The 26,638-nt window shown below is 37.5% G+C and overlaps 1 protein-coding gene across 4 annotated transcripts in view; it reads right to left on the bottom strand.

Moving 5' to 3' along the window:
* NBAS (NBAS subunit of NRZ tethering complex) overlaps window positions 1–26,638 on the bottom strand; it is a 344,585-nt gene that overhangs the window by 142,126 nt on the left and 175,821 nt on the right. For all 4 annotated transcript variants that reach the window (XM_061168818.1, XM_061168819.1, XM_061168817.1 and 1 more), the window contains 5 exons: window positions 24,166–24,278; window positions 21,588–21,701; window positions 16,716–16,829; window positions 14,440–14,597; window positions 13,589–13,678 (listed from right to left, as the gene is read on the bottom strand). In XM_061168818.1, coding sequence (XP_061024801.1) covers window positions 13,589–13,678; window positions 14,440–14,597; window positions 16,716–16,829; window positions 21,588–21,701; window positions 24,166–24,278 — 589 coding nt within the window. The remainder of the gene's footprint in view (window positions 1–13,588; window positions 13,679–14,439; window positions 14,598–16,715; window positions 16,830–21,587; window positions 21,702–24,165; window positions 24,279–26,638) is intronic.

Consider the following 26,638-nt stretch of genomic DNA (forward strand, 5'->3'; position numbering starts at 1 on the left):
TTCCTCAAACAGGTGTACCCACTGCATAAAATTTGCGAGGTGAAACTACAGTAGAGACCATACTTTCATTATTACTGTGCTTTTCTACTGGCAAGCAGTACACCTAACTTTTCTTCTTTTTTTTTTTTTTCTTTTCTGGTCGTCCTAGTTGCTTTTTTGCAGTAGTGGCTACAGAAGTACCAGCAGTGCCCAGACCCTAGTTTCACGGCGGTAAAGGACAGTAAGGACTACCATTTTGCTGGGTGGTATCTTGGTAGAGTCAGTGTAGCACTGGAGCCAGCTGATAAGGAGTGGCTTTCTGATTTCCCAACTTTTTATGGCAGACATTGGCTCCTGCAGCAGGCAAGCGCCTCAATATTTTTCCAGTAGTTACTCTTAAAAACACACCAAAGCCTGCTCCTCCAGTCCTTTGAAAGATTTTGTAAGACTCCAACTCTCATTTAAAAAAAAAAAAAGTCCTCTTCTGTTTATAACAGCTAGAATGTTTTCTGTTACCTACAACTGAATCATGATTAATTAAAACAAATAAAAAAATATAGGCAGGAATCAGAAAGATCAGCAGCATCACCTTTATTCTGGAGTGGAGAATATGGCTTAAACCTCCAGTCATAACGAGGTTAAAATCTTTCTGCGTGTCTACATCTTGGAGTAACTTTTCCAAGGAGGAGTTGAGTCTACAGAGAAGACACGTCTAAGGAAAATAATCATAGCAGCCCAGCAGTAGAACACTGGGCCAAGCAAACTTCCAGAACTGCCCTGAACCTGTGCTGTCCAACCCAGCAGCTGGCAGCTACACAGGGCCACCACACACCGGAAATGCAGCTACTCCAAACTGAGACGTGCTGCTAATGTACAACACACCGGACTGTAAAGACTCAGAGCCTAAGTAAACAAGTAAATAAAACAGCCCACATGTGTTTAACTTCAAGGCACAAAATCTAGAGCAGAATGCACCCTCCTATTGATAGGCAAAACCAGGAGGGAACCCAGGGAGGCTGCGCCTTAGAGTCTCAGTTCTTTCTCTCAATTTCAGCAATCGGGAAGGTTAAGGACCCTCTCCTCTGCGTGCGTGGGGGGTTGGGGGATGGGGTTAGGGAGACCAAATGAAAGACTGAAGCTCATTATCAACGCTACTGAAAAGACAGGGTAGAAAGACCGACATAGGAAAAAACATAATTCTCCCTACAAGAGCAATCTTAACGATAGCTGCCACGTCTTGAAAGCTTGCTATGTGCCAGGGCTTTACGAAGTGCCTTATGTGTATGCTGGGCATAAAAACTGCAAGGGAACTCAAAAACCAAAAATAGTTGTTTTAATGGTAGCATCACTATAAGTCTTTCCTTAACTTCTTCACTATTTGAGAAGATGGCAAGAGGCTCATTTCTTCTCCACTTTAGTAGCACAGACAGCTTGGCTCATCACGTCTGACTTAGAAGAAAAGCAAGCTGATTCCAGCTCCTGCACTCTGGAGGCCCCTCTTTTCTAACAGGGTCACAGCCCCAGCCAAGAAGCTTCAGCTGTTACGCGGCGGTGTAAGTGGTGCCTCCAACTCCCGTCCTGCGTCGTGGCGGCAGGGCCTCTTTCCGCTGGGCAGCTCCTCAGTGCGCATGTCACCCTCCAGGTTCATCTGGGCTACTGAAAGCTTTGGATTCCTGTACGTTCTGCTTCATTCTGCTTCTAAGCTTCTGCCCCCAGTAAAACTCTGCACTGAGGAGAACTAGTACTGTATATATATGTCCCTCTCTGAATAACACTGCCAAAAATAGTTCTTTGCCAGAAATAAGTCTCGGAAGGAATCTGCAGTAACTAGACATGCTCTTTCTCCCCTTCCCTCTCTATACATGCATATATATACACAGAGAGATACAAATATAAATATGTGTGTATATATGTTAATATATGTAAAATATAGTAAGCATCTCAATTTATGTTATATTTTTTAATTACTTAGAAAGCCACACCTGGGAAAAAAAACAGAAACTAATCAGAATTCATTCACTTGCTCGGCAAATACTCACCGAGTGACTCCTATTTGATGATATACTATATTATACTAGGCAATAAGGTGACAAAAACAAGAAAGGCAGAGTCTCTGCCCTCAAGGAGCTCAGAAACTAGAAAGAGAGGCAGAGACATAGACAAACCACTGCAGAATAATATCAGCTTCTGTAACAGAGGTACACATAAAGTACTATGGGAGCATAAAGAGAGGTCACACGTCCTCTGCCTAGAGGCACAAGCATAGAGAGCTTCACACAGAAAGCAATATTTCAGCAGGAAAGAACTTAAGGCTTCCAAAGAAGAAATGGTGATGATTTCAGGTAGACTTATGTAAATAAAAGGCATGAAACAGCAGGGCAAACTGAAGGAAATTTAAGTTGATTCAATGAAGGTGTAGAAAAGGGCACACAAAGACGAAGGGCAGGGCATATGAGGATGAAAGGCAGGCGGAGGCAAGACCAGCAAGAGACCTACTGACCACACTGAAGTACCTCCATCATCACCTGGACAGATGGGACACCATTGAAAGGCTTGAAACAAAGGGAATAACGTAATTAGATTTGTGTTTTAGAAATATTATTCCAGGAACAGGAATCCACTTAGGAGACTGATGCGTTAGTCCAAGAATTAAGGCAGTGATGCTGGGAATAGATGAAGTTGCCATAAGGTATATTTGCATCTGAATGCATATATTAAGTTTAAATGTTTTTATTTCTATTTCTTCTAAAGGTGAAAAGAGCCTGAGGTAAGTCAGATAAGCAGAGAAATTCAAGGATTCTGAATCCAAACATCTGAAAAAGAAAGTAGATGGTCATGAAGCTGGGTCTTAGTGAAAGGCTGGGAGAAAAAAAAAAAAAAAAAAAAAAATGGGGGGCAAAAAACGATCTGTTAAACAGGGTTAGATGCAATAAAGGTAAAAATGAGCAATGCAAGTTGTCGAGGAACATAGGACCAGGTTCACAAAAAGTAATAAGGGAGATCTAGACACATTATTTACCGAGAGTACCGTCTAAGACTCTTGTTTATAATATATAAGAATCATAATGTCTACCGTTTATCAAATGCTAACTATGTGCCAGGTACTGAGCAAGGTGCTTCAATGGTCATTCCTAAACTTACAATAGCACTGCTGAGTGGGTACTGGAATACCATTTGAGACGAAAGTAAACTGCAGACCAATCAAGTTGAATATGCCGCCCATAGACAACTGGCCGGCGGTGTCTCCTCTCTTCTCAACCAGGTCTGGCTCTCCAGACGTGCGGTCCACTTGCTCTCTGCAGGGGTTTCACCCACTGGCAATATGTTACACACAAGCAAGCGTATTTATTTAAGTTAATTTATTCTTCTGCATTATAAAACTACCACAGTCTGATAAAGGTGGTTTGAAAAATTTAAAAGAATAGGGAAAAAAGACATACTATTTATTCACAATCCCATGATGCACAGACAATACTGCCAGCATGTCTTCTCCCTTCCTGTCCTTAATCCAGGCATAGGGATCTTTCTTTAAAAATCTTTTCATTGAAGTATAAGATATATTTTAAAATGCATACATTTAAGAGTACAGCTTGATAAGTTTTAACACACCCATGTAACCAGCACCGAGGCTAAGCAACAGCACACCAGCAGTAACCCAGATACACCCCCTCTTGTGCTCACTTCCAGCCACCATCACTGCCAAGATAAACACTTTCCTGACTTCCAGCAGCATAAATTAAATCTGCCTATTTTTATACTTTATATGAATGGAATCATGTACTCTTTGTGTCTGATTTCTTTCATGCAACATAAATACATTCATACTCTTGTGAGTAGTTGAAGATTGTCCAACTCATTGTTAGTGTAACACTATTACATTGCTAATGTAATACTACTGCTTTATGTGAATAAATCAGAACTTATTTATCCTTCCTTCTATTGATGAGCAGTTGGGTACTCTCTAATTTGGACCTAACAGCAATAGTGCTGCCCTGAACATGCTAGTAATTATCTTTTGGTGAACATTTGCATTTCTGGGTATATACCTAGTAGTGGAACTGCTATAGAGTGTGCAAATGCCCGAACTTAGTAAATAGTGCCAAACACTTTCTAAAATGATGATACCAATTCATACTCTAACCAGCAATTATAAGAGTTCTGGTTGCACCATATCCATGCCAACACATGGTATCTCATGTCTTTTTCATTTTAGCAGTTCTAGTGAGTATATGATGGGACTTCTTTATGGTTTTAATTTGCATCTCTCCATGACTAATGAAGTTGGATACTTTTTCCTGTATTTATTGGTCATTTGAATGTCCTCCTTTGTGAAGTGCCTGTTCAAGTCTTCTGCCCATTCTTCTGTTGGTTGTCTGTCTTTCTTATGCATTTGCAGGAGTTTTTTATATATTCTGGATACATAGCCCTTATTAGATATATGAATTATGAATATCTTCTATTATTCTGCAGATTTTTTTTTATTGCCTTAACAGTGTCTTGATTAAAAGAAGTTTTTAAACTTCTAAATTAGCCCAATTTATCAGTTTTTTAACTTTATGATTAGTATTTTTTGCAAGAAGTCTTTTCCTACTCCAAGGCTGCAAAGAAGTTCTTCTATATTTTCCTTGAAATGTGGCATTTTTGCTGTCAGTAAAATCCTGTTAAGACAGTGTACTTTGCACTCATAGCATTATATGCATACTTTTAATGCACGTATCATAATATACTGACATTATGATTTTTCTGTCTGTCTTCTCACCTAGACAGTAGTTTTTCAAGGGCAGAGACCATGTTTATTCATTACTAAATGCTCAGGGTATGTGAAAATTCCTAATCTACTGTTTGTATCTGTAGATGAATAAGAAGTCTGACTTTACTGTACTATTTAAATGTTTGAAGAAACATTTTCTAAACCCTAATACGTTATGCCTACAGTAGCTAAATGTTATTCAAATAAGATTTCATGTCACATTTTCAATGCTGGTCCATCTTTAGAATCTTCTTAATTGAGAGGGCATACTGAATGATTTGAATGTTATCAACTAATCCAAGTATAGAACTAAAAATATAAACATGGTAAGAAATATGGCACTTAAGCAGGATACAACTTTGTTCAGAGGAAAATCAAATCAACTGAAAAATATCAAAAAGTACAGGCTATAAAACAATTATTCCATTTCATAAAATAAACCTAAACTTGACTCTGTTCATATGGATTGGCTAACTCAAGATAGAGTTTTAAACATGGAAACTGAAAAGTTTGTTTCAGAAGATAAATGAAATTCCAATGCACAGAAATGTACATGATAAAAGGATTTTCTGTGAGAGATTCCTCCCTTATAAGAATTACAAAAGAGAAAGTAAAATAAAAGGCTCATTTAGACTGCAGAAGAAGCATTTAATTTGGGGGCAGTCTACCAAGATTATAGTGTAACCAGAGGCATTAATGAGGAAAACAGTTTTCTTTCAACTCCATGTAACAGGGAAAGCAAAAAGAAGTTAGGCAAAATTTACTCCTGAAATGATTACTACTGGCAGTTTTTATATTCATGGTTGCACACTGCTAATTAATTTAGAGTGTATAACAGCAGAAATAGATTAATCCCCCAAACCAAGTCAACAACTCCCAGCATAAAATTTAACATGAAATCTCATTAATGTCAAGTGTTACACAGCTCAAAGGTTAACTTCCTAAGCACTAATAATATTTTCCAAGTCCTACAATAGACAGCATAACCAAACAGGTTCACAAGAACAAGGACAGTTCCATACATCAAGCGTGGCTTACAGAAACAATTCTTGTTGATCAATTACTATAGTAATCTATTTAGGAGCTGCTCTCTCTGGTATCTGGTAATTTGAGGGTTAATTTCTGAGAAACCTGTTTGCCAACTGAGAACTGAGCTGGTGGTACCCATAACCTAGGTAAGGATCACAAACAGAGCTCAAACTGAGCTCAGCCACTACCCTCTCTCCTCCAACGTATCTGTAAATAATCCAAAGTACTTCCCTGCACCTAACGCTTACTTATAGCAAATTTCATCCTGAATTCGAAATATTAAGAATGCAACCCTTATTACTGGTGATACTACTTCTGGAACTATTTATGAGAAGAAGCAGTAGAAAAATACCCCGTGTTGTAAATCACAATGAAGTCTGACTCTGCTTCAGTTCATCTGCTAATTAACAGGCCAGGCTACAATTTAGATGTTCTCATCTTTGGGAGTCATAGCCCACTATACATTTCTAATGAAAGCTGTAACTGCTTTCCCCAGAAAACTGAATGCACATGCATGTGTACATACATGAACACACAAAGTCACAAACAGACACATACTAACACAACAAATTTGACACACTATTTCAGGGGCTTTAGGGACTGAACCCTTTTTGAATCTTCTAGCATTCTTGGATCCAGATTAAGAGAACTGTAGTTAGGAAAAATAGAGGTATATGGAGTATATTTTTATTTTCTTTTTCCATGCCCAATTTTTTAGTCAGCACTTACACAAAGTTATGGAGGACAGACCACAAGAAACAGGAAACTGTCTCTCTCAGGAACCCATTTCTCCCATTTTATCCCAGGGCAATACCAGCATGAATATGCAAAGATGTGTACATAACATGCTCAGTGCAGTTCAGTCCAAAATAGAGGAAAACTGGGCACAATCCAAAAGTTGAAAAGCAAAGGAAAAGATAAATAAATCATGGTACATACATATCCAGTGACCACTGTTACACCATGACATAAATGGTCTATATGCAATGACAAGGTCAGATGTCCATGACACATATCATTATATGAAAAAAAGCAAGCTTCAAAAATAATATATGCAGTACAAATCCATTTTAGTTTAAAGAATAAAATAATAGTCCTCCAGGAGACAGAGGAGAGCTATACAGAAAATCTGTCCATGCTCAGAATAAGTCTGGAAAGATATATATAAACTTTAAAATGTTTACCTCTGAGCAGTGGGGTACATAGGATGGGGAGAGAGAGAGAACTTACGTATCAATGTATTATTGATTATTTTTATATTTTAAAAAAATCAGAAAGACCAAAGTTACCACAAATATACATGTACGTCAGATGTCGGTATTTTTTCATAAGTGTTTCACATATCTTTTTTTTTTCACTTTCAAGAAATAAAGTATGCCAGATTATATTGATTATCTGAACTCCTATATTATCTGAATTCCTAACAATCCCTATAAGCGGATTGTTAAAATAGAAGCCTGTACTATATTTGTAATTAAAGAAAACATTACACATTCCAGTCAAGATGGAGTCACGAATTATGTTGCAATTTGTTCACCATGCTCCAAAATACTGAGAATCATAGAAAAAAGAGGTAAAAGACACTCAACTTTATAGAGTTCAACATTTGGGGGCTCAGAATTCAGATGCTGGCAATGGCTGCCAGGTCCTCCTTCTCAGAGAAGAACTGGGAATTAAAAGGATTCCCTGTAAGAGGGAGAACTTCAGCCTGGCTCACTGCCTGGGGTTATGTATTTATATTTATTTCATGAAGCTGTGGGCCGATGGAGGCAGAGAACTAGAATCAGAGCCCAGAGGAACTGGGCCAAACCATCACTGGTTCCATGTCTGTATTTCTCACATCCTCACTAGTACAGGGGGAGGGAGTCCCAAGTGAAAAGCTACTCTAGGATGTGGTTCTGGACTGAAGCACCAAGGGATTAGAAAGGAGGAAACCACAAAACTACAGAATCCTTAAGGAGGGTCTAGGGAAATAAAGATTAAACTGAATGAGGACTTTCCTGGCGGTCCAGTGGTTAAGACTCTATGATTCCACTGCAGGGGGACACGGGTTTGATCTCTGGTCGGGGAACTAAGATCTCACATGCCGCGCTGCATGGCCAAAAAAAAAAAAAAAAAAATTAAACTGAATGGGAGGGCTCAAAACAAGCTTGCAAACCAAAATTTCAAAACATCTGGAAAAATGAAAATCACTAAGGCAATAATTTTAACAAAAATCCACTTCAGATGAAATCATTTTAAACTTCATAATATTAATGTGTGTCTTAGTGCAATATAAGATTTAAAATCCTTTAAGAAGGAACAAGATATCACATAAAAGAAAAAACAAATATGATCCTATCAAGTCCATTTTTGTTTATGATATGAGGTAAAGTTCGAATTCATCTTTCTGTATGTGGATATTCCTCAAGCCTATACTTTGATCTCATACAAAAAGTGGTTCATTATTACTTATTTATCAATAAATATAAAAGCTAAAACTATAAAACTCTTAGGAAAAAAGCACAGGAGTAAATCTTCACAACCTTAAGTTAGGCACAGATTTCTTAGATACAACACCAAAAGCACAAGCAATAAAAGAAAATGTTAATAAACTGGACTTCAGCAATATTAAAAGCTTTTGCACTTCAAAAGTCACCGTTAAGAAAGTCAAAAGTCACCGTTAAAGTAAAAAGTCAAATCACACACTGAGAGAAAAATATTTTCAAATCACACATCCAACAACTTGTATCCAAGAGTTTAAAAACAACAACAACAGCAAAAACTCTTACGACTTAGTATGGAGATGACAACACAGTTAAAAAATGGGGAATATATTTATAGCCATTTCACCAAAGAAGGTATAGAAATGGCCAATAAGCACATGAAAATATGCTCATTATCATTAGTTATTTGGGAACACATACCAAAATGATAATGAGATACCACACACACCTATAAGAATTGCTTTAAGCAAAAAGCCAGTTAAGAATAAGTGTTAGCAAGGATATGAAGAAACTGGAACCTTAATACTTCCTGGTGCAGCCACTTTGGAAAACAATTTGGCAATTTCTTCCAATATTTAACACATATACACCATACAATCCTTCAGTTCCACTCCCAGATACCTACATGAGAAATCAAAACATATTTCCATACAAAGACTTGTATACCAATGTTCACAGCAGCATTATTCATGATAGCTAAAGAGTGCAAACAACTTAAACGTCCATCAACTGGTGAAGGGGAAAAGAAAGGGTTGTCCGTGGTACTGAAATACAACTGTCATTTGCTTGCTTTTATTTCAGTATTTCTAAATAATCCATTTATAAATTCAAAATAGCTCTATGCTTAGCCCATGCCTCAATTCTAAACATTAATTAGTCCAGTTGTATAAATCTGTAGCCACTTAAAACGTTCATAACAAGAATTCCCACAGTGAAAATGATTTTTTAATGGGAACCTTGTATATTATCCATTTCCAACTCTAATTAGATTTATCTGGGGAAAACACTATTGGCTACGTGATACAACTAATACTAACTAAACAAAATGTTAATACACTCTAAGTGGTGGAATACTGTTACATCTAAAAAAACATAATAACCAACATTAATAAGAAACTAGAAATCTCTGATTTGGTAGTTATTCACAAATTATGCATTTGGTTCTATTTAAAAACAAATATCTTGTTCACCGGGACAACAGCCAATATCTTCGAACTTGTATGCTCCACTTGTACTAATGCAAATGCAACAGAACAGCACTTAACATCTTTTCTTTGCTTGGATACATAAGTAAAAATCATTATTTTCACAAGTGAGTAATGAAAGTCTTGGGCATTAAGCAGATTACATATACAGTCAGCTCTCATTTATGAGTTATAATTTAATGTGGTTATTACATCTACTGTTAATGTGTAACACACGGCATCTTATGGCTAAGCACTGCATTTTAGTCTAATAATAGTAGCTATAACATTCTGAAATGTGCTTCATGAATCAAAGCCATCATGTGTTCACTGGGGGCTTGGATTAGCACCTCATGAGATCTAGATCTATTACAGCTTGTTGGAAGAGGAAAAAGGAAGACTGGAAAGCTTTTAAGGCACTAAGAAAAAAAAAAAAAGACAAAAACAGACAATCATTTTGGAAGAATTCCTTTTCCTCGCTAAATGGATCCTGTGGCGGACTGCTGGCGGCCTCCCACAGTTACTGAAGAAGTTCTAATGGAGCCGTGTGTGCCCACTCTTGGTGGCACAGCAGGCTCTACTCCAAAGAGGCTACCAAGGGGCCGGGCTGACACTTTCTAATTCATCAGAGAAGCAGAAAATCGGAAACCCAAAAGCCACAAAGGGCTTTTCATGGATTCTATAAAGAAGGATGGGGATTCAGAATAAGCTTATGGAGCTGAACTCAGCAAAAACACGGTGCAAATTCTCTACTAAACAGAGAAATGACACCCCCCTTACAGTGGCCGAAACACAACAGGACCTCAAGGGCAACCAGAGCACACACGTATGAGTTAAACTGGAAATTCCCTATATTTTTAGGCCAAAATCTACTTTCTAATTCATTTTTACCACACACTAATCTTTTTGCAGTGGGAGTTTCCAAATTAGCTTTATTAAACATTTACGAGGCAGTCACTCTGTGACAAGCACTCCATGGACAGAGTACAAAGGTAAATGACATACTTCCCGTTGCCACACATACCAAACCGTACCACACACGTGCTGATACAATGATGTGAGATGCTTGGGGGATATAGAAGAGGGAACAATGGGGACTCAAGGAAAGCTTGATAAAGAAAACGACAGCTTAGATGGGATCAAGAGGGCACGAAGATGACAAGAGCACAAGACAAGAAGGGCAGGACAGGCAAAGAGAACCCTAAATAACACCAAAGCTGTGAGAGAGCCTACTCCGAGAATGGGGTAACTTCAGCATGACTGGAACACAGCACATGTTTGGAAGGCATGAAAAGAGAGGAGGCTGTAGAGACAGTGGGTGATATGGCTGAACAAGTGGGGAAGGATCTGAGGTTCAAAAGGTACAAAAATGGGGATAAAGATCTCATGAAAAGCAGGTCTTCCATTGGACCTTGAAAAACAGTAAAATTTGCCAACTCCCCAGTATAAGAACTGTTTTGAATCCCATGGAGAAAACACCATAGAATTTAATGTGCTTTCATATCCAGTAAGAGAAAACCGAACAGAAACTAATCAATACAACAAGTCAAAACACGCCAAAGGACAAAATGCACCTACACCACTCCAGGCCCCTGGAAAATGCTAGGACTTCAGTTCAAAGAGAGTGTAACAACAGTAACAAAAAAAAGTCCACTATCTGCAGTGTTGACTGCAGAACACAACCCTCCTCTGAATATCTCACCTTCTAGAACGGTGATGTCCAATCTGGTACCCAGGAGCCTTGTGTGGCTAGTGAAATTAACTTAAATAAAATCAAACAAAATTTTAAATTTGATCCTTAGTTGCACTACCTTTATTCCATGTACTCAATAGCTACATGTGACTAGTGGCTACCACACTGGATGGTGGAGATACAGAATATTTCCCTCACTGTAGAAAATTCTATTGGTCAGTGCTGTCCTGGAGTCACCACTACAGGAGGAATAGGAGAAAAATCCTTAAGGGCCAAAAATCACATTACAAACTTCTTTGAGATCCTGAGATCACTTAGCACTGAACTGGGGATGCACATGTGTATTCAATAAATGTTTGTCAAACTGAATTTTCGTATAAAAGAATGAATTATGGAAATGAAGTAATTGCACATATTCCACTGTAGGCAAAGCTAACTATTCCCTAACTCTATTAATGGATTCCACAACTGAAGCTTTGTACCAGAGTTCTAAAAGTAACTACACAGTATACAACTACAGATGAGTTCGGCAAGATGGATACAGCCAATTTATAAAGACGATGTGGTGTGTACACACACACACACACACACACAATGTATACTACTCAGTCATAAAAAGGAATGGAATTCTGCCATTTGCAACAACATGGATGGACTTGGAGGGCGTTATGCTAAACGAAATAAGTCAGAGAAGGACAAATACTGTATGATATCACTTATATGTGGAATCTAAAAAATACAACAAACTAATAAATATAACAAAAAGGGAACAGACTCACAGGTATAGAGAAAAAACTAGTGGTTATGAGTGAGGAGAGAGCAGGGGGAGGGGAATATAGAGGTAATGGATTAAGAGGTACTAACTATTAGGTATAAAATAAATAAGCTACAAAGATATATTGTATAGCACTGGGAGTATAGCCAATATTTAATAATAACTATAAATAGAGTATAACCTTTAAAAATTGTGAATCACTATTTTTTGCCTTATATTACATAATATTGTACATCAACTATATCTCAAAAAAAATTAAAAATTAAGTCAATGTATGGAAATATAAGGCAAACAAACAAAAAACACATAAAAACAAAAAAAAGATTAGGTGTAGCTCACTTATCACAACAGATGTCTTCCAAAATAGTTACTAGAAAAATGAATGACATTTTACACTTTGAAAGTGAAGCTTACCATTTAAAGGAATCCTGTGGAAACCAATCTATAAAGAGGATTATCATCCCTAAATTTATCTAGTTAGAATATCAGAAATAGCTACTGTCTTTGACCTAAAAAAGTGCCAATTCTATGTTGCTACAAATAGTCATAAAAAGTTAAATTCCATGGAGCAAAGGCTGACCAACAAGAGGGAGGTCTCAGTGAGTACATGCTTCCTCCTTCCTCTCCCAGGATGAACTCTCCTGAGACTCATACATACTTAATGGGTCCAGACATATTTTATTCATAAGAATTTCAATGAGGAAAGGGAAAAGGGATTAAAATTCAATAGAAAATGGACAAGAGAACTGAATAGGAACTTCACTAAAGAGGACCTCTCCTGAGATAAGTCCATCTCATTAGTAATCAGGAAAATGCAAATCAAAATTACAAAAAGCTATCACTAAACACTTAAGAGAATTGGTAAAATTTAGAAAACCACCCATGCCAAGGTGCTGGATTGGAGCAAATGGCAATCCCAGACACTGCTGTTGAGAGTGCAACGGGTAAAACCCTTTTAGAAAATTATTTGGGATTATCGACTGAGGTTGAACGTACACATTTATCTAATAACGCAGACTTCCAGGGCTAGGTAGGTCCACACCAGAGAGAAAGGTCTGCACATGTGCACTAGAAACACATACAGAATGATGACGCAGCATTATTTTTAGTAACCAAAACTGAAAACAAACCAATGTCAGTCAACATTAGAAAGGATAAACTGGAATATATGCATATAGCAATAAATTTCTATACAGCAGTAACAATGCGTCAACTACAACACATATAATAGCATGGACGGATCTCACAAACATAATATTGAGTGTAACTATTTCCATAAAGTACAAAAACAGGTAAAATTAAACTATCATACTGGGAGGGGTGTGATAGGTTTTAAAGTTGTTTTAACACAAGAACAAAACGCACATGGATCTAGTTATGGGGATGAGTCAGGATCTGTGGAAGGAGAGAGAAGAGTTAGAAGGGCGTGAGGGGCCCTGTGGAAGGCCTGTCATGAGCTATTTCTTCATCTGTGTGATGGTTTCATGGATGTTTTCTTTATGATACTTTATGATACTTGGACATCTTTGTTTTGTGTATTTTTCTATATGTTATATTTCACACACAAAAAAGTTTAAAAGAACAGTCTTCACACACACACACACACACACACACACACACACACAGAGTAAGGCGACTGTTTCATTCCTCTCACAACCACCTTTCAAACTCCTCCCTCTCACTCTGACTCACCTCTTGTAGCACTTTACTCATCAACGGTGACACACTGATACTCTCTCCTCCTTCTGGATGGATTTGGAAATTCACTCTTTGATAAAGAATCTGAAAAAAGAACAATTGTTTTAAAATTTGCCTCATTTTACAATGTAGCCTTGAAATTTAAAAAGTACTCTTTTGAGGAAAAAAAAAACAACACTATTTCCTAACGACTACTTTGTGGTAACAGGCTTACTATGGGACTTCATGAACACCTTCACAAGGATGCAACCACAGTTTCAGGATCAGAATCAAGTGTGAAAAACCTGATATACAATGTAATAAATGACCATGAGACGAAAATGTGATTTCCAGAATCTCTTCACGTATTTAACAGTATTTAACAGTACTGTATTTCCAAACCAGAGCACCATCCCCCGACACAGATTTAGCCTGTGAATTTTAGGAAATTCAGCTTCTCTCTAACCAAAGCCCATATCCTGCCATTTCCAAAGGACTTCTAAGGGGATGGTGCCATCACTGGTTTTAATTCATATGGTTTCAAGTATATTGTACAGGACCACTTCTTATATATTTTATTCTTGACAGCACTACCTTTCCCCATTATATTCAATAATTTATTTCCTAATATACTTTCTTTTTTTCTCATACCTGTACCCTTTCTTCTTTACTGTAATAAAGCCAACAACACTAATTTATATCCTAATATCTTCGAATCCCTTTTCATATAAGTGACAGACTATTTTTTTCCATAAATTAAAATTTTCACAGTGCTGAAAAAAAAAGAGCACAAATCCCAAATCCACAGACTCAACAAAATATACTTCATACAGTTCAGGAGCACTTACTTTATTGGGAACACTTACTTCTGTCTTCAGAGAGCTGCTGGCAGCCAAAAGAAGTTCAATGCTGCTAGGAGGGCAATGTGTCAAAGCAAAAGCTATGAGCTCTTGACGAGTGGCCAAGTCCTGGTAACCTTCTGATTGTCCTAACTGGCTACAAACATCCCAACTTTTAGAATAACCTGGAAAAAGGGCAAGAAAAAACAAACTGATTTTCACTAGAAGAAAAAATCCTTAATCTAACATGAGAAACAGCTTTCTGCTTAGGTCTTATGTTACCAAAGCAAAGTCAGTCATTAGTGATGCATATTATTATATAAGCAGACGCACACAAGGATCTGAAACTAGAAAAGAAAGATTAGGTGAGTTTATTGGCTAGAAAGTTCAGTGCTGCTCCACACAAATTCTTCTAATAAACTATGTTAAATTTTAGATTATCTGACAATGCTACAAATAATCTACTGAGCTTTGATGTTGAGTAAAAGACTGGGTATCTGAATTCAGAAAGACTTGAGGGTATGGCCCAAGCACCTGTGTGAGCTTGAGAAAGTTCCAAGTATCATACACACATCCTTCAGCACTAAAAGACAATAATAATAATAATACCTCCTTCATTGGGTTGTTAGAAGAACTGAACAATCTTTATTTAAAAACAACCTGTATTTAAAAGCTGTATTTATACACTGCAAAGCCTAGATAAAGAGAAATGATTATAGAGAGCTACACAGAATCATTCACTTTATAGAGATCCAAGGACAGTGCCAAAAATACAGTCAGCCCCTGAAACCAGCAGAGTTTTATCCTATGCAAGCTTATACTGTGAATTCTTAAAATGCACTTTTATTCTTATTTGAAGGCATTCCAGTTAGAAAGTAGGCCTTTTTTCTAAATATACAGAGTCAAAATTAATCCAGGCATCATCCTTATAGGAATAAAATTATTACAAAGCTCTCCAAGTAAGCGGTAATAAATTAAGACAACAATGATTATCCAGAATACCATAATTATTCTGAACTTAATGTTGCAAAATCACTAGGTTAATATTACAGAACACAGTTCTTTCATGAAACCAGTTTTCTAATGCTGCAGTTATAAAGTGTTAAGCTTTTTCCCAGAGTTTTCAACATTTTCATAGATGTATTGCCAGACTCTCTCCTTGACAAAGCTTGATTCAGGCTTCTCTGAGCCCTCTTCTCAAGGAGGCCTATACCTTCGCCCAGTCCTTGCTGAACCTGTATAACCCAGTTTTATCAAGAATCCTGCCAAGTCAGTTCAGAAGGAATCTCTCACCTTTCGTATCTGACCACCCTGGGCTGCCATCAGCAAGAATCCTGTTAAGTCGGTTTAGTACCAATCCCCCTACTCTCGATGTCCCATCGCTATCACTTTTCACCCATTGTTGACCCCCTCGACCTGCTCCTCAGTGGTAAATTCCCAGCTGCCTTTTCTGTATTTCTGTATTTGTTGAACCTGTTCTCTCCACCCCTTGCAAAATTCATGAATAAAGTCTTCCTTACCATTTGTAACAAGTGTCAGAATATTTTTTTCCTTTAACAGTATACATACAGAAAGTATACATATCATCAGTGCACAGCCCCAGGAGTTACCATGAAGTGAAGCACTGCATTTATAACCACTCACTAGGAATGCACAGACAATGGGGTAAACAGATGTGCTTGAGTTTTCACACAGTCAGACACAGCTACAAAAAGCAGATCATTTAGCACAGAGCCTGTAATAAGACAACATCACTTCCTACCCCTCTGGGGAATGTATTCATTAATAGAGAAATTATTCCACAATAAAACCTGCTTATCCTCCAGAGACTTGAGTTACAATTTCAATATGGAAAATTTTAGGGTTGCTAACTACTTCCCAATTACTCAACATTAATTTGAAAAGCATTATGCTATCTCTTAAAAAAATTAAAGAATAGAAATACTGACAATTTAGTCACAAATTATAGATACTTCAAATTTTTTGTTTTCTTTTATATGACAAATACATAAAAAGGCATTAAAATATTTTTAAATTGTTATTAAAATTATGAGCCTGTTTTTAATATGGAATGGAAAGCAACCATATCTCAGATAAAATATAACCCTTGAGCCCATTAAAGTATTTATATTAATATACAAGCGCATGGAATACATGCTTATCAGTACTCACAAAACATTTCTCAAGGCTTATGAACACAATGTGGTTGGCTTACCGATTAGGCCAACTGATTTCAAAACAGACCTCTTCCATTATTCACCACGTAAAGAGGACATGAGCAAAGTGTTTAGTATCTACTTCACCTGTGGCCATCAGCTCCTGACAATGCACATTGGCAGCTTTGTAGTCATGGAAACGAAGTGCTTGCTCTACTAGAAGGATTAGAACCTGTCCACGTCTTTCTTCTGGGTCTTCACCTGTAAACACATGCAAATGACTTACTGATTTGGGCAGTATCAATTGATAGTGGAGCTCCTTAACACTATCTTTCTAATTAATTCCAAAATAAAAAACAGAGATTAGACTGATTTTTATAAGATTATAGGAGAAAAGGTCATGGCCACTTAGACCTTCCAATCTATTTATTAATCATGGAATTCTCTCTCAGTCTCCTAAGTGATCAATGATTAATATCAGCCTCAGACCGAAAGTAAATTGGTACAACCACTATGGAGAACAGTACGGAGGTTCCTTAAAAAACTAAAAACAGAACTACCATATGATCCAGCAATCCCACTCCTGGGCATATATCCAGAGAAAACCATAATCTGAAAGGATACATGCACACCGTTGTTCACTGCAGCACTATTTCCAATAGCCAGGACATGGAAGCAACCTAAATGTCCATCAAAAGAGGAATGGATAAAGAAGATGTGGTACACATACACAATGGAATAGTACTCAGCCATAATAAAGAATGAAATAACGCCATTTGCAGCAACATGCATGGACCTAGAGATTATCATACTTAGTGAACTCAGACACAGAAAAACAAATATCATATGATATCACTCATATGTGGAATCTAATTTTTAAAAAAAGGAAACAAAAGAACTCATTTACAAAACAGAAACAGACTTACAGATATCAAAAACAAACTTATGGTTACCAAAGGGGAAACATGGTACGGGAGGGATAAATCAGAAGCCTGGGATAAACACAAACACACTAACTACTATATATAAGATAGATAACCAACAAGGACCTACTGTATAGCACAAGGAACTCTACTCAATATTCTGTGACAACCTATATGAGAAAAGAATCTGAAAAAGAATGAATATATGTACATGTATAACTCAATCACTTTGCTGCACACGCGAAACTACCACAACACTGTAAATCAACTATACCCTAATAATACATATATATGTATGTATGTATGTATGTATTCACCCCCAGACCAGCCATTCCAATCTAAGTGGGTAGAGGAAAAGTTTTCCTCCCAATAGGGAATTTAAATATTTTTCCTATTTATTTAAAAATTTTACCCTTTGACTGTTCTAATTATAATTAATAAATGACAAATAAAAGGGGAAAAAACTTAAGCACAAAGTAAAATGGACTTAAATTTTATAGTTTCATTGTGATAAAGTTAATTTGTATATCAGGCGATCTGAGCAGGTGGTTAAAAGGAAAAACATAAGCAAAACTAGGCTTGAAAAGAATGATGTCTAGAAAAATCCTACAAACGAAACAAAATTCACAGGGAGAACAGCCAGGAGTATAGCCAGACTAGAAATCTATTAAAGAAAATGACCCAGATGTTTAGTCTGAAGAAAACACTAATGGTGGCCTGACAAAGCCTTGAGTATATGAAATATTGTTTAAACTTTGTCCACAAATTCTTTGATACTCCCTTCTAAAGATGGAGCTTAATGCTTCTCCCCTTGAGTGGGGGCTGACTAGTTATTTACTTCTAACAAACAGAACATGCTGTAAACGACAGTGTGTGACTTACAAGATTGGTCATAAAAAGCATTACGGAATCCGCCCTGCTCTCTCGTAGATCAACTGCTCTAGGAGAAACCCAGGAATTGCCATGTTAAAAGGACACTCAGGAAGCCCTATGGAGAGCTCCACGGGGCAAGGAGCTGAGGCCTCTCACCACCAGCCAGGGAGCAACGAAGGCCTTTTCCAACAGCTATGGAAGCCAGCTCAGGAGCAGATCACCCAGGCCCAGTCAACTTAACTATTTCCCTTGAACTTGGGAGGGCCTGTGTGACTGCTTCTGTGAATGAGACACAATGGAAATGAAGCTACCCAAATTCCAAAGCTAAATTATAGAAAAATGACATGAAGTTTTGCTGGTTTCTGTTGGGATGCTGACTCTGGGATCCCTCAGCCACGTAAGAAATCTGGGCAGTCTGAGAACACCATAAGGAAAGACAATAAGGAGAAACCACACAGAGAAGAGAAAGCCCTAGCTACTCCATTCCGCGGCTTTCTAAAAAATCTTCTCAGCCCAGATGCCAGACATGTGAATAAAGCAGGCTTTGAGATGAGCCCATCCCTAGCTGCTGTATCTGACTGCAATTTCATAAAAGACCCTGAACTGCCCAGTCAACCACCAGAACTGGGAGAGATAAAAAGACGTGACTGTTGTTATTTTAAGCTACTAAGTTTGGGGGTGGTTTGTAAAGCAGCAATAAATAACTATAACATTCTGTAAGCTTCAGATACACGTCACCTGCCTGTGATCCCTTTCTGAATACCACTCCACCCCCAGCAAAATATTAGAATTGCCTTTCTTCAAGTTCTATAACATCTGTTTACAGAAGCCACGTGCTACCATCACATCCCACGATGCAGCATAATTCACTGCTTCCGCAGACCTCTAAGATTCTAAATCCCCAGAGGGCAGCAGGTGTGTAACAGAACCCTGTATCCAAAGTACCTGACAAAGTGATATTACTTTAGCTCTCTGAGGCCTCTATTTCCCCATCTGTAAAATGTGGCTAGTAAGAGGCTGTTGTGCACAGCAGAAGAGCTAGTACGTTAAAAGGGCACAGAAGGGAACTGGCACACAGCAGTCACGGGTACGTATTAGCTATTATGTGTACTCAGGGGGCTCACAATAAAAACACTATGTTGAATGAAATGTAGATACTAGTCTTATTTTTTAATGATACTGCACTGAAGTTATAATACAGATGCCACATTAAAGTTCGTGAAATAGAGGTGGCCAAGTTGAGATGGTTCCAAATACGAGAACAAAAATAGCTGCAATGAAGAAAAGAGGTCTGAACACCATGTGGTCCACATAAATGTGCTCTGCAGGACTGAAGAAGAATGTTCATACCATTATAAATGCAGGTTTGCCAAGATCACTGATCTTCCCGTTTCTATGTCAACGCCACAAAGACAAAAACGGAAATTAATCCTAGTGGGCAGGTACATGGAAAATGCAGACGGCATCCCTGACTGCTTCATTAGTTTCTATGAACTGGATCCTTATGAAATTCTTCCCTGATAATCAGAGCGCTTCAAAGTTTACAAAGTGCTTTTATATGCATTAACCCGTGTGGGTCTCTTATAATCCGGCAGGTGAAGCAAGGGGGGTGTCATTCCTATTTTCCAGGTGCAGAAACTGAAGCTTGCGTCATTTAGCAAATGAACGGGACAGTCAGGAGTGGACCAGTCTTCTGACTCCACACCCAGTTTCTCCGCAGCCATCTGAGATGCCTCACGATGGATGCCTGGCCCCAGTCACAGTGTCAGCACCTTTCCCAGGCTGCTGCAAGTCCAAAGGTGAAGATGCTAGTGTTATGCTTTTGGATAGGCTAGAGAAGGACAACTGACACAATAAAATTTACTAAAACTATAGGCCTTAAGAAGAAGAGTTCTACACATAAAAATTTTAAAACATTAATAAGTGCGTCCACTAAATGTACTAAATATACATTTTTTAAAGCTCAAAATAAACAAAAATCCCCTTTACTTTTTTTTAAGCTAAAAATGGAATTTATCTCAATTTAAGTAAAAGAATTCTGGGGTTAGAAGTCTCTTTAGGCAGGATTAGATCCAGAGGCATGTAGGATATCACTGGGGTATTTTCTTTCTCTCTCTCAAATGGATTTATTTTCAGAAAACTGATCAGATAAATGACTGCCAGCATCCCCAAGGTTGTATCCTTATGACTTTCATTTGGAAAGGAAGAAAGAGCCTCTGTCTTCCTGTGTTTATATATCAAGCATCAGGAAAGATTTTGATTGGTTCTGTTTGAGTCACACGGTCATCCCTGAACTGGCTGGTGGATAGAATATTGTGGCCAACAACTGCGGCAAAGCATCTTGATTGGCAAGTCTCCCGGGATCACATGGGCTGGGAGATGGATGGTGTCCCAAAGGAAGACCACTTAGCAAACAGACGGACACGTGTAGTACAGATAACTAGTGCTTCAAGTCAGCAGGGGGTTCGTGTTTATTCTTTTAGTTAAAACGGGAAGGTAACTGTCACAAAATTGTGCTGGATCCATTTGAAAAATTTAAGCTGCACATTTAAAATCTGTTTAAGAAGATGAGGACCCACTTGACGATGTCCATCAGGTGGGATACACGTTGGATAAGTCAAAAATACAAAAGAAAAGTATTAAAAGATTGGTAAGCAGAATAGTGCAAAACATGAAGTGTAGAGTCAGAAAGACTTTCCTTGAAAGCCATGGTCTGCTATTTAACCCTGTTGAGCAAGATACTTAACTTCTCTGATCTTCAATTTCCCTCGTAAAATAGGAAGAATACATCATCAACACCATTTAACAGAAAATGAAATAACACATGTGAAAACCTGACCAAATAGTAAAGGCACACATTTTTCTACGAAATTATTCAGGATCAAAAATATCACACCAAATGTCAACATTGAGGCTGAACTGGTACGGCTGGCTGGTCCTCCTTTTCAGTTTTCTGGTTATAAATGGTAACCCTGACTTCTGTTTCTGACCTCGAAACCACTTCGTGGCACCCCAAATAAGCCTGCCCTCCTTTGAAGAACAGAAGGTCCAAGCAGCCCAATACAGGTACACAGTTTTATAACACGCCAACCTTTCTAGGAAAGACAAATCCTTGCCCAAAAGCAGCTGCTCTGACACCTAGAAGCACATATCCCAACGTTTGCCTAGGTGATGTCGAGAATAACACAGATCCGTACTCTGCAGTTTAACATTCAAAACTTACCTGCTACCCTCAGCAGCTCAGCCAGGCCCAGCAGTTTGGTAGATTGCTTGTAGCACATCGGGGACTGGCAAATACACTCCTTGATGAGGCCGATCCGATCAGAGCACAGTCGCACTACAAAGAAAGACATACTGTAGACTTGTGACCAGGGACATAACACTTTGTTATGGCAACCAAACAAAATGAAAACTGTGTTAACCCCCAGATCAATAAGAATTAAGTAAAAGACACAATTTTTTAAAAACAGTAAAGTTACTGTTGCTTCTGAATAAATAATGTAGAACATGGATCTTTTCTTTATCACCAAACTTCTGAAACACAGCAAATGAACTGGCATTCTGAAGCTAAGAAAAAGTGTCACCTTTTCAAGTGCCAGGTCAGGACTTAGGGAAAATTTTAAAGAAGGCGGTATCTGTCTTTGAAAACTTCGCATACTTCCTGGTACACCAGTCTCGCCACCTTACCTCAACCCCCTAAAATCCAGTCCGTGTTCCAAATATCCATCTTCTACCTCCAACACATCATACCAGTTTGGAGGGCAGGAGTCCTCAAAGCGCTCACTGATCCAATTTATTAACCTTTCTCTAAAAACAGTCCCAATCCTCTCACTTAAGCTAGACGTTAGGAAAATAAAACATGTCTGATCACACTAATTCACACTATGAGGTAATTAAGCACACTTAAAGGGGGAAAAAAAAAAAACTTGAGTTAAAGAGTATTATATATATGCTAGGAAGAAATGGTATCTATTCAGGATAGAGGTGTTAACTTTTAAGAAACATGGCACTACCTGGGAAGCTGGGACCCAGTAAATACAACGATAACAATTATCATGATAGTAGTTGACATGAAATGAATATGACCTATGCCCTAGGCACTGTTGTAGGTGCTTTATGTGTGTTAATCCTACAAGGCAGAACCTAACAAGGCAGGTACTATTATCCACAGGGGAAGAAACTGAGGTGCAGAAAGATTAAGTACTTTGGCTAAGGTCACTGAAAGTGATGGGACCGGAATTCAATCCAGCTCCTTAAATATTTTTCACACCTTCATTCTTTTATCCATTCCTAAATCCATGGCTATACAACATACATCCTATTTTCCCCCAAAACTTCTTCTAGGTAGGTGGGAGGGGGCCCAGGGATTGTGGATATAAAGGAGAAAGGTAGTAGTTTTTCTTTGGAATAGGCTTTTTTTGGCGGGGGTGGGGAGTAAGTTTTTATTATGATTAAATGTCATACTCACAGAAAGCTTGCAAGAATGGTACAAAGAACTCCTCTACAGTTTTTTCCAAGATCAACCAATTGTTAATCATTTGCTCCATTCACACTTGCAATCATGCATGCCCTTCCACCCTCCCCCCAAACACATGCATATATACACATAAACATATGTATCTACACACATCTATTTTTCCTGAACCATTTGCAAATATCATGTCCCTTTACCCATAAATACTTTAGTGTGTATTGGGCTATTTCAAGATAGCTATTCATGCAACTGCTAGTACAGTAATCCTGGGGTGGCCTTTACTCTAAAATATAAGGTAGATGTAGACTTCAGTTACTTCACAATCAGGACGGCTAATATCTAATCTGAGTATAGCTTCCGCAGACTGCATTGTTTTCATGTCACAAATACCCACCTCACTAACTTTCAGGTTGGCCATGTGACTTCTATAGGCAATGAAATGTGAGTGGAAGTGACATATGCCACTTCTAAGCAAATGCTTAAGAGTCATCATCACGGGATTCCTGATCTTTTCCCTCTGCTGCTACAATGCCAGGTTTAAACTTATCATATCACAATGAGATTTTTGAGTTTTTTTTTTTTTTTTTACTATAGGACAGTCTAACAAAAACTAACTGATACAATATACTTCAAACTTTTTCATAACTTTTCTCAATCAAAAAATTGGGTTTTTTACCTCAACATCTGCTGTTTTATGTGTTTTTCTCCTAGTATATATATTTTTAAGAAAATGTGTATCACTACTTCAACATTTCAGATTCAGTAACTATGAGAAAGGTACTTTCTACATATTTCTAACCTGATTTTCAAAACAACACTTATAGATATTATCATCATTCTATGTACCTAAAAGCCCGGGTTTTCACAGATGCTTCAATGGCCTTGTTTGATGAATTCTCATATTCTTCTTAGAGAAACTCTAGGTTTATAACTCTAATAAGCTGATTTCCTTACTGTTACCACTCTTTCTAGCTCAATAAAATTAAGGTGGAAAACTGAAACTACACATGGCAATGGATCATCATTTTCTCTAAACTTCCTTTTACTGGAACGCTCAAGTTTGGTTTTTTGCTTGTTGCCCTAAGCATGGTATATTACTAAGATTTCAAGTACATTAAATACTCATCCATATTCCCCAATTTCTATTTTTGTTTTTATCCAATAGCCTCACTGCTGTACTGTTATTGAAAAATGGGACAGAGGGCAGAATCTATGGCTAATGGACTAAATGACCAAAAGTACTCTTTAGTTAAAAACCTAAAAAGGAACACTAGTGAACTAATGCAAAATAAGTTAATAACAGTGCAACACTAAATAGAAAACTCACCTTGCAAAGGCAGAATCTTTACCCCAAATTCTTCGAGGCACCCCAGGGCTTGGATAAGATCTAGCTCCTCTTGAATGACAGCGGGTCTATCTGTTATCAGCTGTAAGCAGCACCTAGGAGAAATTCATTTTTAAGAAGGAAAAGTAACATATGTTCAGCTAAGTTGCCTTTCTATGATCAACAACATAGAGATCCAACGCATTTATCAAAAACCAACTTCCTTCCAGGTATTCTGCTACAGGCTTTCTGATATCTTATTTAATCCTCACAGCAAGCCTGTGAGACAGGCAAATATCACCATCTGCTTTTTAAGGAAGCCAGAATTGAAGCTCAGAGGTGAAGCAATTTGCACAGGGTTATGCTGATAGTATGTAAGGTATCACAGTATAAAGCAAGATACATTAGCTCTGGGTTTAGTGCTCTGTTTACTGTTGACTCAAAAGATAATGATCATGTAAAAAGGATTTTAAAAAAAACAGAAGGAATACAGTTAATTTCCAGTTATTCTTTTAAGGAAAACAGAAATGTCTTGATTCGGTCACAATTTTGTCTCTCAAAGGAAAAGGAATAACCTAAGAAACTGCACAAGAGACATTTTTCTGATCAGAAACAATCAGTTGGTGATGTAGTACTGAGATAAATACAGATGAAAGTGATTTGATAATCTACGAATTTGTGATACCTATGGAGTATTTTAAGCAAATTTTTTTAAATTCAGAGAAAGTATACTTAATAAATACTGTAGTTAACAATAAACCTATTTTCTGAAAGGTGCATGGAGAGGAACAGTGGGGCATGAGACTAGAAAGACAGGTAGAGATCAGGCCATGAAGAGCTAACAATGCTAAAATCATGGACCATCACATGAAAATATCTAGGCCCCAGGATCTACCTACATGACCAAGCGACAGATATAGGCCTAGCTTGCTCTTGCAAAATTTGGGGATTTAAATCAGATGAACACTAACACATACTTACTACTGGTTCAAGGATAAACAGTATACAACCTATTTGTGGCATCTACTAAAATTCTAACTGCACTTTGAACCCGGGAATCCCAGTTCTAGGAATTTATACTAGAGATAGGCTCTCACATGCCCAGACATAATTATAGATGTTCACTACCACAGTCTTTTTAAAATAAAATACACTAAATCAGGAACTAATTAAATAAATTGTATAAAAGTCAAACAATGGAATAGTCTACAACCATCAAAAAGGAATGAAACAAACCTATATGTATTCACATGGAAAAACCACAATATAGATCGTTAAGTGAATAAAACAAGACACAGAAAGATAGGTACAAGTAGTATACACTTATTTGTGATTTAAGAAAGAAGGGGGTAACTTTTAATAAGGTATTCCGGAAGGATACACAGGAAACTGATTAAAAATATAACTGAGGGATAAAGTTAGAGGAACTCGAATGAGGAGGAAGACATCTTCCATATGTATCCTTTGTGTATTTTTAAATATTTTATTTTGCGGATGTACTGCTTCCTCAATTAAAAAAAAAACTAGTAAATAAATAGTAATTTAATCAATAAGAATGGATGAGCTATTTTCTATTTCAATAAAACTGTAAACAATTAAATACATCTGGGCTCACAGGTCTCAATCAGTTTGGTGCCACATTATACACATATGACATCTTTTTTAAATTAAGGTGTGTCCTTGTAGGAGAAAAGGGGATGGATGAAAGGCAAATACTGCAAGTACTGTGTAGTTTCAAAAATGATCTCTAGAAGCATCTGTCAAAAAGATTTAGGTCAAACACAACTCCCAGTTGTTCTATCTTATATTTTCATCATCTGAAATAGAAATACTATCCCTTGGGAGAGAAGGAAAAAATTTACTAACTATTTTAAACAACTTTGTCAAGTTCAATAACATGGCTTGAGAAAACATGATTCTTTCTGTGATAAGATATCACTGGGGGAAAAAAGTTACCTTTAAGTTTTGCTAGAGTTGAAACAACTACCAGTTATTTGAGGGGAAAGGTAACTCTAAACAACTACCACAATCTTTACATCAAAATAAATTCCAAATGGGCCTAAAATTTCCATGCAAAAATAAAACCACCAAAGTAGTAAAAAAACAATACGAAAAACTATTTTAATGGTCTTGGGAATTAAAGGTCTTTCAAAGGATGACACAAAAGACAGAAAAAAGAATAACAACCGAATTTTTTAAAAATTCACAATAGCCATTTGAAAGATAAATTGTATATTATAAAAACTTGGCAACACAGTTTAACCATTAAGAGAGGCAAAGGGCACGTGTCCCATATGCAAAAAAAGCTCCTAAGAATCAATAGTAAAAAGAGGAACACAAACTTTCCTGTACAACAGGCTAAGAGAGGAACAGAATTCAGAGTCCAGAAATTTCCACCTGGAAGGGACTTTTGAGCTTTATCATCTCATCAGAGCAGAAGCCATGTAAAGGATATAGACACGACCTAATGTGTTGA

Source organism: Eubalaena glacialis, chromosome 14, assembly GCF_028564815.1.
Source record: "Eubalaena glacialis isolate mEubGla1 chromosome 14, mEubGla1.1.hap2.+ XY, whole genome shotgun sequence".
In the NCBI taxonomy this organism is placed as follows: domain Eukaryota; kingdom Metazoa; phylum Chordata; class Mammalia; order Artiodactyla; family Balaenidae; genus Eubalaena; species Eubalaena glacialis.